The sequence below is a fragment of the Siniperca chuatsi genome, linkage group LG22 (genome assembly GCF_020085105.1).
Source record: "Siniperca chuatsi isolate FFG_IHB_CAS linkage group LG22, ASM2008510v1, whole genome shotgun sequence".
Taxonomy (NCBI): Eukaryota; Metazoa; Chordata; class Actinopteri; order Centrarchiformes; family Sinipercidae; genus Siniperca; species Siniperca chuatsi.
In genome coordinates, this window is record NC_058063.1 from 4,242,135 (window position 1) to 4,262,500 (window position 20,366).

At 40.5% G+C, this 20,366-nt stretch overlaps 1 protein-coding gene across 8 annotated transcripts in view; it reads left to right on the forward strand.

Annotated features, from left to right (window-relative positions):
- The window catches only part of afap1 (actin filament associated protein 1), a 127,859-nt gene that overhangs the window by 93,310 nt on the left and 14,183 nt on the right, over positions 1-20,366 (forward strand). For 5 of the 8 annotated variants that reach the window (XM_044185082.1, XM_044185088.1, XM_044185085.1 and 2 more), the window contains exons 4-10: positions 5,611-5,719; positions 5,906-6,117; positions 6,252-6,431; positions 9,582-9,686; positions 11,942-12,028; positions 12,749-12,824; positions 19,230-19,382. In XM_044185082.1, coding sequence (XP_044041017.1) covers positions 5,611-5,719; positions 5,906-6,117; positions 6,252-6,431; positions 9,582-9,686; positions 11,942-12,028; positions 12,749-12,824; positions 19,230-19,382 — 922 coding nt within the window. The remainder of the gene's footprint in view (positions 1-5,610; positions 5,720-5,905; positions 6,118-6,251; positions 6,432-9,581; positions 9,687-11,941; positions 12,029-12,748; positions 12,825-19,229; positions 19,383-20,366) is intronic. The other 3 variants (XM_044185087.1, XM_044185089.1, XM_044185090.1) reach the window with 1 other exon arrangement.

Consider the following 20,366-nt stretch of genomic DNA (forward strand, 5'->3'; position numbering starts at 1 on the left):
AGAAGCTTGGTTGATCTGTACTGGATAGGATACCGCCATATGAAGATAGCGAACAGATGTTTGGGAGATCTGTGGAGCATTTGAAGCTGATCAGAGCTAGACTGCAGAGGAATATGGACCTTTACGTGTTGGCGTTTATGCAGTGTGTGTTTATGGTCAGCAGAGGGGCGGTATGCATTGTGACCGCAGTGAAGTCTGGTTACTTTCAGTGTGTTGCAGCGTAATTGATCTGCAGATCACTTGTGTGATATGGCCAAGCTGTTGTTTTTCGAGGAATGAAAGCAAAGAAAATGTTGGATTGTCTGTTTACATGCATGTCTGTGTAAGTGTGTGTGTGTGCAGTGTATGCAGACACACTCTCCTCACCCCAGTGCATTGAAGCTTTGAGTCACTACATAGCAGAGCAATGGGATCACATTCTCTGGAGTGTAATGTAATGTATTCTGCTGCACTCAGGGAAAAATGCTTATCCAAACAATCGTTTTATGCATGATTATTAATGTTATTGTTGCTTAAAAGTCTTGAAAAGGAAGTCATTGTGATGTGAGATATGAAGCTGCAAACCTCATATCAACAATCTTCCTCCACCAATGCGAACAAGTCTACTTTCACATCCACTTCTCAAACCTGCTATTGTGCCTTATTGTTTGACCATTTTTTTCCTTCTGTCTTCCTCTCAGGGGGATTTTTTTTCTTTTAAGGGTTGGGGTAGGGAGGAGAACGCTGGCGGTGCTGGAGTTTAGCAGGGCAGCATATCCCTGCCAAGAAATGAGTTCACCGAACCGCTGTTTCCCCCAGTGGAGATGTGATAAGGTTTCCGCTAGAGGCCTGGCCCGCCACTTGATTTACAGATGAAACAAGAGAAACAGGCGGGATGAAGAGGAGAAGGAGGGGGGGTATTGACTGAGACAAGAGAAAGAAGAAGAAGTAACTCACAGTGAACCAAGAATTCCTTCAATGACAATTTTGTGGTTAGTTAATTACACTGAGTCTTAAAAGTCGTCGGACGAGAAATCACAGGTTTAAGGGTGGATTCTAAATGGCTTGTTGAGATGGATCTTTTTTGTGCAACAACACAGATAAACAGGGAGGAAAGGAAGGCTATTGCATTTGGCTTGAGAAAGAAAATGAATGGGAAAGTGGGAGAAAATAGTTTGAGAAAAAGTCAAGTCAGGGAGTTTTTTTTTATGGACTGTTGGGCAGATGGTGTCGTAGGCCTGGTGTTTAACAGCATTTATCTTTCATCTCCAGAATGAGTCTGCTTTAGGACTGGACTCCCACTTATTATTGAATAGTTAAGAGTTGGCTCAAATATTAACAAATGGGCCAATGCACAATGAGTAATAACACAAGTGGGGGTTTTCAGATGGTGACAGGTCAGATGGATATGGTGTTTCAGGCTGGTCGCCCATTGGGGCACTGTTGAGCACTGTGTGGCCATCTGACGCAAAAGAAGGCAGAAAAGTAAAACTTCACTGGCTGGTTGCAACGTTTTATCAGACATATTCTCGACGGGCTGATTATTTACTCAGCTTCACGGTAGTTTTAGAATGGTCAGCTAGTTTGGTCATCTTTCTGCGTTGTTCACAATACAAATACAGACCACTGACTACTTCTGATAAAATCTTTTCTAAACTCAAGGTTCACATAGTAGTTTTCTTTCATGGAGCTTTCAACCGTATCGCACAGACTTCTTCAACAAATGGAACTTCTTCACATGACCTAAGTACAAAACGACCACTCGTTATCATATTATCTAATTCTTAAAGATCAGGTGATGACACCTGAGCAAATTCCATTTGCTGAAGAAGGCTGTGTGACATGATCACATGTTCCGGAAAAAAGCTAATAAGTGAGCTTTGAGTTTAAAATATTTTCTCACTCATGTGTACCAAAGGTCCATGCAAAAATATCATATCGCGATTATTTTGACAGATATTTCGATATGAGTCACGATTTTAGTGGGAATGGTAATTTTTGCATTTCATTTTCACTGAAAAAAATATAAAATGATGACGATGTGATTTTTGCTGGGGTCTGTACCAAACAAGCATGTTCCCTTACGCCTGGAGAATATGATTTGTAGGCCGGGCATCTCTGTAGCACCACAATGCTTCATTTAAAATGGTATGTTGTGACACATTGTACCCTGTGCGATTTGGATATTGCACTTGGCCATATTACGATTTCGATAATGTTTTGATTAATCGTTCAGCCCTTATTTTCAATCACATTTTCATACTGACTAAATGTCAAATTAACATGAAAAATGAAGGATTTATCAGCTGCACACCCAACACTATCCTATAGACATACTAATGTGAATCTAGCATTCATCCAAAGAATAATGAAATAACTTTAAGCAAAATGACTAAATTCTAACATTCAGTAAAGCTTTTTGGCCAAAAGGGATGTACCAATCAGAACGTGCACTCTTCTCTAATGAGTAACCTTTTTCTTGGCATTCTTCTGTTATTCTGTGATATGCTTGTTTAAACTAAATTCAATAGTTGTCTTTCATCACAGCAACACCATAATTATGGCAGAATGACTGTAATATCGGACTGTCCACTGTCACGGCACAGTGACACATACTTTCTGCACTTTGAAGACGTTGGCCATTGAGGCTGCACATCAGCCAAACCCTTTTATGAATGTTCCACGTTGCTACAGCAATGGATGCTGACATCACTACAGCGCTGACGCCTGATTGGGTCAGCTGTAACTAATGACCCATAGCACATAGAGTTTCATAACAGTTATGGAGTTTCTACCCTTTATAACCAGCGGAAAATCGGCACTGCCACCAGTAAATAAAATAAAAAGAGAGGACACAGAGCTTTTCCTTAAGAGGAAAGAAGTGTGCAGCCATCGCAGCTTGGTCATGGTCCTTGTGAAAAGGGCTTTCAGAGAGACTTAGAGTGTGGCCTTATAAGGTCTTTACAGTTTGACAACATTTTATGCACTTTGAAGTTGTCTGGTACCGGCTTGCTTAGAATGAGGCTCCACAAGAAACATTGCTGTCAATGGTCCATCAGAATCAGAATCAGAAATACTTTATTGTTCCCCGAAGGGAAACTCTTTGTTACAGCAGCTCGCCTTTACGTCAGTGCACACAGGAGAAAGTACTAGCAAAAAAAAAAAATACAATACACTATAAAACAGGTCAGAAAATAAATTAAGTACCAATTTATTTTATACGTGATTTAAAAGCATTTTTTAATGTTAATTTACATCTGTAAAAAATCCTTTCCACTAGTACGGATGGTCATCGGTGACATCACACATTGTCTTTTGAGGGACAAACTAAATCACAAAATCAATGACAAACACTACATATAGGTATTTTTCACAGAAGACATGTTGACATGTTCAGTCTTTCCAGTGTATTCAGACTGAATGCAAAACAAATTTTCAAGGCACCACGATTGAATACTAAATTAATGGGAAGACGCGCTAAGAAGTTAAAAGTGCTTCAACTTGAGCAAAACTTCCCGCTTATTTCAAGGCTTTTATGTCTTCACTTCATGAACATACAAAGACGAGAGGAAAAAAAGATCTCAGGAGATGAGTTTTAGCTATGAGCATATGTTGCTAGCTACCTACAGCTAGTCAAATTTGTGCATATAAAGCAAGTTTAAAAATTACTCATTCATTCAATTTACATTTACTTGTTTTAAAAAAGGTTTGACTTGAAAGCTATGTATGACTCTACAATGAACATTTTTCTACAGTGTTGAAATGCGGTTATTACATTGATGTATGCCAACCAGTGAGACATTCGTGAGATTATCAGATTTGATGTTTATAGCCACAGTTCTGTTAGTTTTAAGAGTTGAAACGTCAGAGAAACGGTGCACAGCACTGGCCAAGACGAATCACGTCAGGCTGTGCAGTTGATCCCCCGCTCTAACAACTGGATTTGTTGGACTGTGTGGTGCCAAAGAGAACACGCCCAAACTAAGGAGGTCTCTTTTCTTCCCACCATTTCCCCCTGCGTCGTGAGCTCTGTAATATAATACCGTGAAATATCTTAAATCCATTAAAGGCCTAATTATTCATGATGCAATAATAACACCGTTCTGTGGAGTCTTTAGTCACAAATGAATAGTTTTTCTCAGCCTTGCCTCTTTATTTTGGTTATCAAATCTTTTTAAATTCTGTTCCAGTCATTATTAAATGGCCATAACAAGACTTCAGGTTAGGTTCCTTAAACCAACACTTCTTTTGGCCACTCACTTGTTTTCTCTGGCACACACTACTTTTAAATACTTTTAAATTATTGTATTTTCTTCCTCACAAGCATTCTTTCTCAGTCTCTATTCTTTTTTTCATATCCTGCCTTTAACAGTGAAAATGCCTCTAATGTCTATGCACAGAAGTTGCCTCTGTTTTGCATTAACACTTGTATTTTACTTATTACGAGTGCTGCCCTGATAAGATTATACATGGCTTCCCTTTACTGTGCCGCTCTGATCAAACTAAACTTAATAAACAAACAACAAAACAAAATACCCTTTGGCCCTGTGAAGTGGCTCCTCTCCCACGCCACAGAAGCCACACATTACAGCAAACTGCTTCTCGTCTCACCGCCTGACATTTGATAAATTGCAGATGACCAGCGAGGCTCACGAGACGACTCTTACTCCTAACTCCTCCTATCATCAGTTCATCTTATCTTTACTTCTGTTTGTGTATACCTCTCTCAATTTAAATGTTTATGTTCAGAATTTATACTTTGTTGCTGACAGAAGAATTTCATCAATTGTAAGTGTGGAGTTATTTTAGGAACATTTGATACATATGTGTATCAAGAGTGAAAATTGTTAGACTGAAAAAACATTTAAATGTGTCTTTCTTGTCTTAAAAACCACATAAAGTTAAAAACACCACAATACTAAAGTAAAATGGTAAAGCACACCATCACTTGGTTAAAATCCCAGGTGGAGCACCACTTCAGTTAACTGAAGTAGCAAAATAATGATTAATAATATTTTGCGTAACTAAGGTTTTGTGGGAAACTACCTTAGTGGTGAATCCTGAAATCTGCTTTGTAGCATACAGAAAATGTAGACCTCATATCAGTGGAAGATGCATTGAAGGATGGAAGACTGATTTGGTAGATGTTTGGTGGATGTTGCTGCTTGTTTGATACTTGTTTGCGCTTTAATAATTGTAAGGACCCACTTTAATTTGCAACCTGTAACTTAGTAACCAAGCGACCAAGCCTGTAGGCACATGATCTGAGGTTTATATTGCTGTGGTCTGTATGTAAATAGTATCAATAAACAATATATATGGGTTCAGTAAACAATATATATGGGTTCCTTAAAATGTTAATTATTTGCTTGTAAAATGAAATAGTTCAAACAGTTAAAGCAGTTGAAGTGTTAGCTAAAATGTAAGCATTGAAAGCTGTTGAAGTGTCAGCTGAAGTGTAACTGAAATGAGTGAAAGTGCTAAACGGAGTTGAAATCAATGAAACTGTAATCACTTAAAGCAGTTGCGAGTGTCATTTAAAGTTTTAGTGATGAAAATAGTAGACGTCAGTTGATGTGCTTCATACTCTGACTTCTCACTAATCAATGGAAGCGTCTGTTCTCTCTGCAGCCTCCGAACAACGGCCCTCCTCCTCTGCCTAGCTCCTCTCTACCAGAAGGCTACTATGAGGAAGCGGTTCCTCTAAGTCCTGGAAAGGCTCCTGAATACATCACCTCCAGTGAGTGACATCATTGATATAATGAATTTACTCATAGCCATACATACAGACAGTAGTCAATGTGAAATGCTTCTGGAAAAAAAACTGAATTCATAGATTTTTTCACGTTTTCATGTTTACTTGTAATTGAATGAATAGAAAATAAAAGGCAGTATATGAAAAACAACTTGTGCAACTCCCTCTCAGACTATGACTCGGACGCCATGAGCAGCTCCTATGAGTCGTACGACGAGGAAGAGGAGGATGGGAAGGGCCAGAAGATGCGTCACCAGTGGCCATCTGAAGAGGCATCCATGGATCTGGTGAAGGACGCTCGGATCTGTGCATTCCTGCTGCGCAAGAAGCGCTTTGGCCAGTGGACCAAACTGCTCTGTGTCATCAAAGATAACAAACTGCTGGTGAGGGACACTTATGTACATGTTAACACACCCAGGCACAATTTAAAGGGCTCCCAGTAAGATATATGTATATACTGTACTTGTGGTGACGAATGGTGAAGTTCTTCTAACCTTCCCCTTTTCTCTCCCTCCAGTGTTATAAGTCCTCCAAAGACCACACCCCCCAGATGGAGCTGACCCTGTCAGGGTGCAGCATCACTCACATCCCCAAAGACGGCAAGAAGAAGAAGCACGAACTGAAGATTGTCCACCAGGGGGCGGATGCCCTGGTGCTGGCTGTGCAGAGCAAAGAACAGGCCGAGGAGTGGCTTAAGGTAGCATTGCATTAATGCAGAAAAAGTCTCAACAGAGAAGTGGTTCCATGTTGCTAAACAGAACAAATGGACGATAAAGACATTTCATTCTGGAACTCGTAAACAACAACTGACAAAACGATCTCCATTCACAGGCCACTTGCTTAAAGTGGCAAAAATGTGCAACAAACTAATTCACGTTCTGCTATCACCACTCTGTGGTTAATTCAGTTCAATTCAATTCAATTTTATTTATATAGCGGCAATTCATAACAGAAGTTATCTCATTGCACTTTTCCTATAGAGCAGGTCTAGACCAAACTCTTTATAATATTTATTAATTAATGGTTAGTTAATTAGTTAATGGTGCATAATGAGCGGTTTCGTGTAGGAACTATTTTCTTTCTACCGATAGTTCCTACATGAAACCGCTCACAACAAATCTGTGGATTCTCTTCAGTAACCGGGTCATGATTTCTGGAAACAGACGCTGCTGTTGAGTTTTTCAGATGTATTTTCTTGGCGCTTTGAGCTCCACAAGCCGAGTCCCATCTAGTCCCATTATATTCAGAAAATGCAGACATCTCTACGGCCGATATCTCCAAAACTCGGCAGCTCACACCAAAACATTCTAGATGGATAAACAGCTCTACAGGTGAGAGGAGAAATACGTGTTTTTGATTTTGGGGTGAACTGTCCCTTTAACTTAAAGAATATTGGAGCACATGACCAAGTTACTTACGTGCTTGTTCTGGAGCTTAGATCAGATTATTGGAATAATTTCTTCACTCTTACAAATTGATAGTTGGACACTTCGATAGCTAAATAGCTCAGGGGGAATTATTAAAATGAAATCTTGGTTCTAATCGGCTGAATCTCATCCAGTGCTGTTGTAAAATACTAGATGAATAGACAGTTCTGACTGCAGTTTATTTACAAGAGTCACTAATTTAACTGTAGTGGTACTTGTGTGTCACTTAACCATTTTGTTAGTCTACCACTCAAATTTTATAATATTTAGATTTAAAAATAACATGTCTCTAAAAATCCCAAACTTTTCTTTACATTTGTATCATTGTTTTACTAAAGCAGCCTGTCTTAAGCATAACGTCACCAAAGACATGATTGCTGATCAGTGAGGAGGCCTAAGTCCCTGTCAGCTGTTCTAAAATGACTTCAACCACAGCCTAAAGTAGAGAGCTGTCAAACACAGAGGCTGCTGTACACCAGCGTCAGCAGTCCTCACTATAGATCAATGTAGCATAGTTCAGATTGGGGTGAAGTTCTTGGGATCGGCCTGAAAGTTTCATTTCAAGTGTTGTTGTCAGGGAGGTAAAAATGAGATGCACTGTAATAAAGAGTGTAGCTCTCAGTATAAAAATAACTTGGCTTTGTTCTTCAGGATGGGCCTTTTCCTGATATTGCATGACGGGTTTGTTATGAACAGGTGGTTCTGCTGATTTCCCTCTGATCCCCCCCCCCATCTTCTCTTTCACTCTCTAATCTTTCCATCTGGCCACTTGACAAGTCTGCAAAACAAACCTACCCTGCAGACGTCAAATAGGCTCCGGTACTTTCTGCTTTTTCAACCCCCCTGCGTCCATTTGTTGTGAGTGCGTTGCCAGCACCTCTGGCCTCTTTCTATTTCAATCACAGGAGGAAAGACGGGCTGCGTCTGGTCTTTGGATTTAAAAGAAACCCCACAGCCCCCTCTTCCTTCTCACCTCTGCTCTCCTTCGCGTCTCCTGGAATTCCTTGTTTGTCCTTGACTACGGATTGTGCGATATTTTAAGATCCCCCTCGTCCGTTTGTGAGATGGTATTTTTGTAATCATTTGTGCCCGCCAGCCTCTGCCAACTCAGTTCCCCTTTGCTGCAGTCTTACCAACAGGCTTTTGGACTCAGAGGGGCACTTTTTTTCACTACTCACCATGTTGTTAAAAATGAAGTGTGGAGCAATTTTGCCCCACATGGAAACACCAGTCTTATTATTTGCAGTGTTTGCTTTGTGTCTTTTTCTTGAAGTTTCAGTTATTTCTTGTTTAAGGAAACAAAGATCAAGACAGTTTGGGTTTTTCTTCTTCATTCAATTGCTCGTTCTGCATGGTAATTAGCCGTTGTTTATTGATTGGCTGAGGCAGTTAACCTCGTCTGGGCCAAGGTATCTGCAGGCAGTCGCAACCAGACCCGTGAAAATATACAAATCTCCGCACCACCCAAACTTTGGTAAGGACTGCACTAATTGTTGCTTGGAGAAACTGTTTGTCTTTGCATATTTAGTCAGCTGCCTGGATATTGGAAACATATTGAACTGATGACATATGGCAGTCAGTTTTTCACTTTTGCAGTCACTCTGGTGGTTTTGCTTAATCGATGCACATGTATTTCGTCATGCTGCTGCAATCAGCAGTCATCACATCCAGTTGGAAGTTCTGCGCTCACACCCCTCTTTGCAGATCAGGTCTGATTTAAAGTCCATGTGCTATATTCATGTCATTAGCAGCAGAGTGAGCTGGGGTTCGACTCCCCGGGCTGCTCTGTGTTCCCTCCAGAGTCTTTTTCTTTTGCCTCTTGACCTCTTTTTCTCCAGCTTTTCTATTTTTCGTCCACCTCTCTAGAACTCATCTTCTACCCAGAGACATAAAACTTCAATAATGGTCATTCTTGAATTTCATATTACCGATTTGGATAATGGAAATAAAGACTGGGAAGAGGAAGAGGAAGCAAGGTGAGAGCAGGAAGGAAGAGGAATAATGAGAAAGAAAGGAATAAAAGGAAGAGAAGAAAGAAGATGGAGGAGAAAACTAGGAGAGTACCTGAGGGTTTCCAAAGCCCGCTAGTTACAGTAATGATTTTCCCAGACATTGTCCGCTAATGATGTGTTTATGGAACACACATGTCCATATTGTGTTCTTACTTCATTCTCCTGAACCTTCCCAGTCCTTTTTTTTGAAAAATTGTATGCATTTCTCTCCCTTTTCCCCCCTTTCCGTCTTCTTTTACCTCATCTCCCTTTTGTCTCCTGCTACAGTATCACCTGGTTTTCTTCCCTCTCTGACTGATGTAATATCTTCCCTCCTAACTTCTTTTTTCTTGTTGTTTTTCTGCACTGAGTTTGGGGAAAGTAAGTTGTATGTTCACTGTTTGTGTATTCACAGCTTATCTGTTTAAGTGTGCTTTCAGACACCACCTCGACAGTCCAACCCCTAGTGCATCACTGTTGTCCACTGCAAACTGTTTGACAGTGCATGGCCGTCCTGAGTATGTCCCCATCATGGTATTTACTTATTAAATGTTTATTGTTATAGGGACAAGTTTAGCATTAACCAATGCCACATACCATGGCATTTATAGCTTAAGCTAATTTGCAATGCCTTTCCCTCGATGGGCCTCAGATCATTCATGACTACATCACTGATCCCTCTTTAAAATCAGTTTCAATTTAAAATGATCCCATTCATGATCAATTTTAAGTTCTGTGGGTAAGGAGTTCCACATATTGATCCCCCAAACAGAAAAAGACATTGTTACTGAGCCAGAAACCCTGAGAGGTGTCACCATGTCACTGAGCAGTGTAGGAGCCTGGTTATTCAGGTTTATGGACTTTGGTGCACTGTATGTTGGTAGGTCTTGCTCATTTGCAAAGTGTCTTTGATAAAGTAGTAAAATTTCAGGGACGGGATGCCCTGATGGGCCTGGGTCTACCAGTTAAGGTGCCAACCGCGGACCAAAACATCTCCGGTTTGCATCTGTCTGGGGACCTTTGTTTCATGTCATTCCCTAAATTTATAAAGAAAGGAACAAATAAAGATAAAGAAAAAGAAAATTACAATCATTTGAAAAAGACCCTCAGCTCTCATGGATGAATGGTGTATGGTGAGTGCAGCCAAAGGCAAATGGTTTAAGCCCACAGAGCATGGAAAATTATTTTTCATAATTGGAATGGAACTGATCAAACTCAAATCCAGCAAAAACCCTATTATATGCTGTCACATGAGTAAAGCTCTCAATATTGGTTGATTACAAAGACTGAATCAGTTTTTTGATGTGTTTCCAAATGTATCTCAGGTGGGTAAAGGCATCAAATACTTTTTATAGGGGCGAGAGTTTCGAAGTGTCCTTGAGCAAGACACTGAACCCCTGACTGCTCCTGATGAGCAGTTGGCACCTTGCATGGCCGCCTCTGCCATTAGTGTATGAATGTGTGTGTTTAATGGGTGAATGTTGGCATGTGTTAAAGCACTATATAAATGCAGTCCATTTGCCATTTACCATTTTTAAACTACACAGATTTGCTGTTACTGGAATACATCAAGTTTTAATATTTTCACCACCCTTTGATATGGTTCAGTGTATGTAGGCTTCAAGCTAATTTTATAGCATGAAGAATCTGAAATGTGTGGTCCGGGGACATGAATATGTATAAAAACCACTTCAATGCTTAAAGCATGCAGCAGCAATTTGTCAATCACCAGCATATTCCTTTACTGAAAATGGTGTTTCAGCACCCAAAACTACCACACACAGTCCCACGACCTCCTCGAGTTTGATTTGTAGTACATCATCAGGCCTACGTAGCACCCCAGCCTGGCAACGTAGCTCTCCAGTGGAAGATAGACATGATGTTGCTGTCTGTCCTGCTCTCCGGCCTCTGAGCCGCTCTCTGTGCCAAACCCATGGAGCCACAGTCTGTCATTTCCCCTGCAAAACCCAATTATGCTCCCTCCAAGCCAAAACCAATGAGCTGAGGAGTTCTGCGATGGTTCAGAATGCTTGTGGAGAAGTTGAGGGGGAGTGTGTGTGTGTGTGTGTGTGTGTCAGAGAGGGAATTAGCCGACTTGAGCACACAGTGGTTCGACTGAAAACTAATTTCCCACTGCTCACCGCTCATCACACACACCCCTGTCACCGCCACATGCCTAGGATTGCCAGATCTGATGGTGGGTTGCCAGGTCTGAAGTCCAACGAGGTCACGGTAATGCACACTGGCGCCCCGTCCAGAGCCCTGCAGATCTTATTCACCCCTGCTGGACCTTATTGCATAAGGATTCCATGGACGTAGTAAAACTCTGGTGTCTAATGTGTGTAGCAGACACCCCCACCCCTCCACCATCTCCTACCACACATGCATGCACGCTCTCCACCTCCTGTAGTTACTCCACTGCATGGGCTGTGTTGCCTTATGATCCCTTGGCTGCCATTCAGTACAGTGATGGGATATGAGAGAGGAGGGAGTTCACCGTACATGTGGCCCGCATTACCCCAGGCATGCTTTCTAGGCTGAAGGAATGAGCTGCTTAATTATGTGGCAATGGTGTGGCAATGGTGTGAAGAAATATTCCAGATTTTTAAATAAGGGATCCAGCCATGTGTTGTGATCACGGTTAGGACCTAACTTCCCAGTCAGACACGGCAGCGTGCAGATTGAAGTCCCTCAGCGGTGATCAGGATGTGTGCGAGTGTGGACTTTCCACTTGTTTAATGTGAACGGCAGCCTCATCAGCTAATGCTGTATTTCCTTATGTTGTCCAGGTGATGAGAGAGGTGTGCGTTAATGGGAGTATAGACTTGGATGGAACTGGATCTGGATCACCGGTGCACAAACCCGAACTGGAAAAGGTAAACACACCCATACACCACACGCTGTATTCTTATCAGCAGATGTTGTACCTTCCCATAAATGATTATTTCTGTAGTAGGGTTGGGTTCAGATAGCTGGTTCCATTGTGGATCTGGCTCCAGGTTGGCAAGATATCTTGCTTGAATCCTTTTCCTTTCCTGCTATTTTTTTATTAGCAAAAAGCAATGCACACAAAACATTCTGGTACATGTCAGTGATGGCTTAATTGGGCCTAATAATCCTGGGTTGATCTCTGTCGTAGACAACCATTTGCATATATACCACCATCCCATAAGGGCCTCTTGTCTTGGGTAGTAAAAGCTGTTTGTCTAGTAACACTTTATTCCATTTGGCACAGGAGGGAAAATGCAGGGAGCTGAAGGAAAAATGGCAGTTAACGCTGGAGACAAACTGTACCCAGCGTATATGTGCGTGCCTGTATATATGCATGTGTGTTTGGTGGTGGAAAATGAGCCACATCAGAGGCTCTTTAATGACAAACCACTCCCAACTTGGCACAGAAAACACAAGCCCAGCCTAATTATTCATCCATAACATGTTGCAGATGCTCTAAGGGTTTTTACATTGTACAGTGTAATTAGACGGCTGTGTTTGTGCGTTAATGCCTCAACCTGTCTTTTTTCAGGAAAGTACAGTTTTGTTCACTTTGTTCTTGTGCATCCATTCTTCTTCTTGTGTTTGGTCTTCCTGCCTGCCAGAAGGCATCGTGTGACAGACCGAGCTCAGATGGTGAGGTGACTCATGAGAACGGACATAGCGACTGCAAGGACCAAGGTGAGAGTCCACAGCAGCAATAACCAAATAATCTGTAACATTTTCTTGGGAATGAACATCTGTTGCTAACAGAAGTGAGTCCTTTACATCCAGTTCATGAAAGTATTTCATTCAGTTTTGTGGAAAACACAAAGTGTCTGGAAGGACTTTCCTGGAAAAATCCCTCTCTGGTGCATCGGAAGTGATGATTTCTAGATAATTGGAATCAAAAGAAGAAGAACTGGGTAGTTAAAATGCAATGGTGCATCCATGGTACAACGATAGCGACCATGGATGAAGGATGAAGAAGCAACAGGAAAGATGTCAGTATACTAAGCACACTGTTTCATTGACACTTCATGTAAAGGAATGATGTTAAAAGATGTAGCAGGGTTTCCTGCAGCGTTTTCATAGCAGAGGCAGTCTGCCTCGCCTGAAATTAAGACCACCTCTACTACCATCAGAGAAATGACACCCTTATGAAATAAAAAGACCTTCACGTAAAATGAGCAAAGGCATTAAATGAGACAGTAACAGCCATATATTTATTCCTCTATTCTTCCTATAAATTCTTCTTGGAACTGTGTGTGAGAACACTGAGAGCCTAAACCTGATTTATTTGAGTGACATTATTGTTTGGACCATCATAGAGATGTGAACCACCCGTGTTGTCAAAATGAAATCATACACACTTAAAATATTACCCTCCAAGAAACTGATAACGTGTTATTTCTGACTGAACACATATATTCAAAATGTAATGTTGTAGCATCTGTTGTTGTGTGTAGGAACTTGACCTCCATTCATAATCATCTGATTTTATAAATCCTACATCCCTGTCTATCTTAGACATCTCAATTGCTACAGTTTATCTATTAGAAGAATCCAGAATTATGAGAAAAACCTTTTGAATACCCCAGCAGCCTGCATTACCTTGAAATTTGTAAAGTAACAGAAACAAAAAAGGGGAGAAAAAAGAGAAATATTTATTCTGATAAATAGATCAGAATTTATTACTCCTTATGAGCAGCGTATATATTGGAACAAAGAGTATGTTTTATTTCCATGTTGGAAATAAAATTGTTTTGGATAATATAAGCAGTGCAAATAATGTCATGGAAGTCTTGATTTGCTGATGATTATTTTTGTTAAATTTGTGCTTACCTAGCAATCAAGCTCATTGGCCCATGTGGGGCCACTGTGCGCTGAAAATTGGGCCCAATTTTAGCAGCCCACAAGGAGCCAAATCTGGACATCTCACAAAATATTGGGCACCTGTGTGCCCCACACTATATGGAACCCTATTTGGGCAGTCTACAAAGTGCAGGTTTAATGTGGACCTGCCCTTAAAATCTTCATAAGCGATAAAGTGCTTTGAATAAAATCATAACAGATCGTTACCTTGCATGTCATCAGATCCATCTCCATGACAAATAACCATACATCCAGTATAACCAAATACTGTCGAAGACGGTATGATACAGTTGAAAGCTCCAGACAAAGCTAGTAAGTGGACCTTGAGTGGAGGTTGTTTTGTCTGTGAATGGTTAGGTGTTTAGGTTAGAATACATCTTTTGTCATAGAATGAATCATAAAACACTGCAATCACACAGTGCAGTGTTTTAAATACCATTCATTGCCCTAAAGCTCAACACTAATAGTTAAGTTAAATGAAGGGTAGGACAAAGTCAATGTTGTTGTTTCTTGAAACCAAAAAAGAATTGTTCTCAACTTGGACCCAGTTCTAAATCCTGAGATATTACGGCTGCCTTTCTGTCTCATGATTCAGAGGGGAATCTCCGCAAGCTCTGAAAAGGTCAGCCTTTAATAATAATGCATGAAGCATGAAGAGTGAGCATTTAGATTTATTTAACATGGGTTTTACACAGAGATGGTCTTCCCCTGCTGAACGAGATGCCAAAACAAAGAGATACGGGTGAAATAGTCTCTGATTATTTACCGTTTGTTTGCTCAGCAGGCAAAATTCCTTGGGGAGAGAAATTTAATTTGACTTGTCAGCTCAGTTATTTGGATTGTCAGCTAAAATTTAACACTCTTATTTTGTTCCTTTTTAAGATTGGTTAATTTTTCCAACATTATGTCTGAAACAGATTTCCCATCAGCAGTTAATTTCAAAGCTCCAATCCAGTTGGCTTTTTATGGAGTCAGCACAGAGCTGTGATTCATGGACTTGGATGTGTAAGTCGTGTTTATGTTTCTGCTGTGAAACTATGGGGGATGTAGAAATGGGATCAGCAAAGATCTTCCAGATGAACTTGTAATCATATGCAATCATATGAAAGGTCTTAACCTTTCTGGCCTGTTAGATGTAGAAATTTATAGAATCATCATTCAGTATGTAGTTATCATTCTCACCCTCCCAGCATACACTTGTGCTCCTGGATGGGCAAAGAAAGTAAAAATTTCATGTGACATTTTAAGCATTTTGAGTGAATTAAGTGATAACAGGTTTTGTGCCTAGCTCAAAGACAAACTTAGTGATGCTGGGACTAGATCTAGTACCTTTCTGAGTTATCTCCTTTCTGTATGTTGGTTCTGGCCATGCTTACACTGCACAACCTCTGAGTGAACCTCTCATTGCTGCTCAAATCTTATTTTTGGGTGACTTTTATTAAAGAAATGTGTCTTGGGATTCGGATAATGACATTTCCTAAAAAGAGACTCTTTTTAAGAGTCTTTCCATTACTGAGGGACATTATCCTCCAATCTAATGCTGGCTCAGCCGAGCTGTGATGACACCAAACTCTCAGGTAAAAGACGCAGTGCTTACTTATTGTCATGGTAACATACTGTACTGTACAACTCACTTTCCACAATTCTTGGGATCCAAAGATCCAACATGGTCACCCTTAATGGTTACCTGCAAAAATGGACTCCTAGCAGTTTTTTATTTAGTAAGACTTTGTTGCGCTTCTTCATCTCAGATGATTTGATTCATATCAAAACGCATGATCAATGATCCAATTCAAGAAAGATGCACATACATTTGTAAATGATACACTGTGATTTATAGCTGATTCAACAGAATTTGAAGGTTGTAATTTAATATTGATTCAGCTCAGATTCAATTCAATTAAATTTATTTATTTCAATTAAATTTTATTTATATAGCGCCCATTCATAACAGAAGTTATCTCATTGCACTTTTCCTATAGAGCAGGTCTGGACCGAACTCTTTATAATATTATTTACAGAGACCCAACAAATCCCACCATGAGCAAGCACTTGGCGACAGTGGCAAGGAAAGGAGGGAAGCAAAATGCAAATACCACCTAGAATTTTTTAAATAGTAATAATGTAATGGTAGTGGTGACATTAATATTAATAAATTAATAATAATAGGAATGACAGCTATAGGAAAAATAATGTCAGTAGAATGTCAGAGAAGATGTCGAGTTAGTAACATGCAGTAATGGGATAAAAATGCATACAGATGGAGAGGGAGAGGAGGAGAGAGGAGCTCAGTGCATCATGACAAATCTCCCGGCAGTCTAGGCCTATAGCAGCATAACTAAGGGATGTTCAGGACTCACCCAAGCCAGCCCTAACTATAAGCTTCATCAAAGAGGAAAGTCTTAAGCCTACTCTTAAATGTGGAGATGGTGTTTGCCTCCCGAACCCAAACTGGGACCTGATTCCACAGAAGAGGAGCTTGATAACTGAAGGCTCTGGCTCCCACTCTACTTTTGGAGACTCTAGGAACCACAAGTAACCCTGCATTCTGGGAGCGCAGTGTTCTAGTTGGGTAATAAGGTATTATGAGATCTTTAAGATACGATGGTTCCTGACCATTAAGGGCTTTGTAGGTGAGGAGAAGGATTTTAAATTCTATTCTGGATTTTACAGGGAGCCAGTGCAGAGAAGCTAATATTGGAGAAATATGATCTCTTTTCCTAGTTCTTGTGAGTACACGTGCCGCAGCATTCTGGATCAACTGGAGAGTCTTAAGGGACTTATTCGGGCAGCCTGATAATAAGGAATGCACTAATTTTTCGGCATCATTTTGAGACAGGATGTGCCTGATTTTTGCAATGTTACGTAGGTGAAAAAAGGCAGTCCTTGAAGTTTGTTTCATGTGGGAATTAAAGGATAAATCCTGATCAAAGATAACTCCAAGGTTCCTTACGGTGCTGCAAGGGCAATGCTATCTAGAGCAACTCTATCTTTAGATAATGTGTCTCAGAGGTGTTTGGGACCAAGTACAATAACTTCAGTTTTACAGTTTAACATCAGAAAGTTGCAGGTCACCCAGGTCTTTATGTCCTTAAGGCATGCTTGATTCAACAGGATTTCGTCAATTTTTATTTAAAGTACTTTATGTCTACTGCCAGAGATACACTGAGTAAAAATGTGGCTATTCCCCCAAAAGAAAAGGACATTTTTTCAGTGAAATGCTGCTGACTGGAAATTGTTTACCTTGTTTCAAGAGGCAGTGTTGTCAATTTAAATTTGGTCATTTCACCAGGGCTATATGCGTGCATGTCCTTCTAAATACAAAAGCTCATGGCATCGGTTATCACCTTCACCTGGGAGTAGTCAGGGGCCAGTGTGCTTTACAAGTAGCATTAGCAGCTAATGCTAGCCAGTAACTTTACAGGCAGCCCCCACATCGCCTTCATAAATTAATAGCATCATTTGTGGCACCAGCTGAACATTTTCTGATACAGCTCTACATTCTGCAGACTGTGAATCCAATGTAAAAATTTCAGGCAACATTGGTAGAAAAGATATTTTTATAAATAAATATAAAGATAAAGATAAATTGTTGACAGATATCACACAGAATCTGGTTCAGATCTGTGGTTGCATATCGACATAGCTGTATCTCTGACTCCTTGTGTGGGTTTCTAATCTTTACACCAACAGTAACACTTCAGATGTGTCACGTGATGGAAATCTGAATCAGGACACTTTCAGCCACGCCTGGGCTCAGTCTGACTTTTCCTGTGTGTGCCTATTTTTGAATTTATCTCTGCTTCCTTCTATTGTCATCCAGTAAACACTACAGATTTATCGGTGAAATAAACGTAATGAACACTGAGTCCTTGGTCTTACTTCACCTCCTCGTGCTTCAGTCATTCTCTCATTCAGTCCTGAAACCCCCTTTTCAGCCTAATCAGCCACATTCTTTCCATGGCTGGTAACAAAAAGAGCTGATTTACTGGAATCAAATTTACCTGATCAGAGTTTTCCTCATCCTCATCTCCTGAAGGGAAAAACAATAAGAATTCCTCCATTTCAAAAAGCTTCGACTCACTTTCACATCTGTGTGTCTGCTTTCCACCTCAGGCCTGCATTGTGTGTGACATGTGTTTGTATACTTTTCGTATTACGAGAAAAACCCTGCGACTGAAATTGAGTGCAGACAGCTTCCTATTTAATTAAGGCAGTCGCCATGGTAGTTGTCACATCATATCAGGGAGGAAAACGCAATACGGAAAAAATGTTGAAACAGATGCTTATGAGTGCCAAACAGAATTGAATACAAAGTGCTTCTGTCATTACCATATCAGTTTGGACTACAGTTCATTAGTTTTCAACAGCTAGGTGCTGATTCGTGCGAGGCAGAGGCATCGCGTGTGCAAACCAGCTCTGATGATTATGTACAGTGTATTACTGTGTGTGTCCATGTGTGTATCTAGAATCACTCCAGACACTCGGTGTTAGCTGTCTCGGCATGATGACATCAGTGAAGGGGAATTCTTTATATTTTCCAGTTCTTCTCCACAATCTCCTTTGCCTCGATATCTGGCAGTTGAGAAAGTTAAAAGTCAACGTTTTTGGCCTGTTATACTGTGTGTTTGACATCACACTATCAAGTCTTTCTCCTTTCTTTCATTTTCTCACATTGATTCTCTCCCCTACACACACATTTAAATACACCACAGACCACAGTATCTAAACGAGTGAGCCAAGCAGAAGCTATTTTCCTCATTTAGACAGACAGACAGAATAACGTAGGGACTCAGACATAGCCTCTTAAGACCTGGCTTACTCGACTTTAGCCCTCCTTCCAGCAGAATGTGCACAGTCATTCCTCTCTTTCTTTCTCTCTTTGGATAGAAACTAGGCCAGCTGAAATCAGCCCACTCAGACCAGTGGGGATCCTGAGCCTAATTCACCAACAAAGAGCTTTTGAACCCACAAGGCTCTGATTAAACCCAGTGCAGCTGATTCTGTACTCATGGTTGTTTATAGTTGTGTCTAAGGTTGCTCTTTCTCTTCTCTTTCTTACAGTTTTGCAAAAGCATCTAAACATAATAAAATCAACATAAATAAACACGTAACATCTCTCTTAGTAATTTCCTGTGTGTAGATAATGAGTGTAGAGCACATTAAGGACATTACACAGTGTTTTACTAATGCCCCCCTCACTTAAACTCAGTCTCTGCCTCTGTCTCTCAGGAAAAGGAAAGAAGAACTCAAAGTCAGAGCAGAAGACAGGGACGGTGGGGAAGGGAGCAGGGAAGAAGATCACTAAAATCATCGGGCTGGGTAAGAAGAAGCCGTCTACAGATGAGCAGACCTCGTCAGCAGAAGAAGACGTACCCACATGTGGTAAGACAAAGACATTAAAGTTATTATCCTAAAGGTCTCAGTATGCTTCAAACGAACTACATGGTACCATGTGTCATCCAACCAAGTCTAAAGGTAAAAGTGTTTATACATGCTCCCCATGACTACAGTCGAAGGCAGCAGAGAATGAAAAAAGAGACCACAACACCACGAGAGAAACGTTCAAGCAGTTTCAAGGAGAGGTTCCCAACCCCTGGGCCATGAACCGGTACAGGGCCTCAGAATATTCGCTATCAGGCCGTGAGGAAACAATATGATTTGACAAAATAAGCTGCATAATAACCATCAACCCCTTTCAGCATTTATCAGTACATGAAATCTGTGTGAAGACACTACCTGAGTGTAGCACTCAGGTAAGTGATCCACAATGAAATACAGATTTAAAATAATGTTAGGTTTGGGTTTCTGAAAAATGCCTTAAAAAGTATTACATAGTCTTAAATTCTGTTTGGGAAAGTGTTAAATATTGATTTATTGAATGCTGCAAGCATGGTCTAAAATTCATTCCAAGTGCAAAATGCCTGTACATTTAATCTTTTGCGAGTTGAATTCGAATGCCTCTGTTATCCTGTTACAGTCTTTTAGGTTTTTGCTATTTGTGTTCGCAAACTTTGTCCCCTGGTGACCACTGTAGCGTCTCTCTGGATGGCATGGAGGAGCTAGCTAGTTAGCTAACCTGCAAACACTCCGGTTTCTGTGGGTTTTCTTTCTCCAGTGTAATACATGTATTTGGACAAATGTTTTTTAACTCAACCAGCTATTGTCATTTTGACTTATTTATAATTTAGAACTGACAACTATATTTTCACATTTGATGTTTATTTTTACCGCAAAATTGGCCTTAAATTTAATGAAGTGGTGGCGTTAAAAAGTCTTACATTTAACTTGCTGATACATGTAGACACTCTGTCTCTCTCTTGTGCGCTCTTTTTTCTCTTTCTCCATCTCACTGTCCCTCCCTCTCTC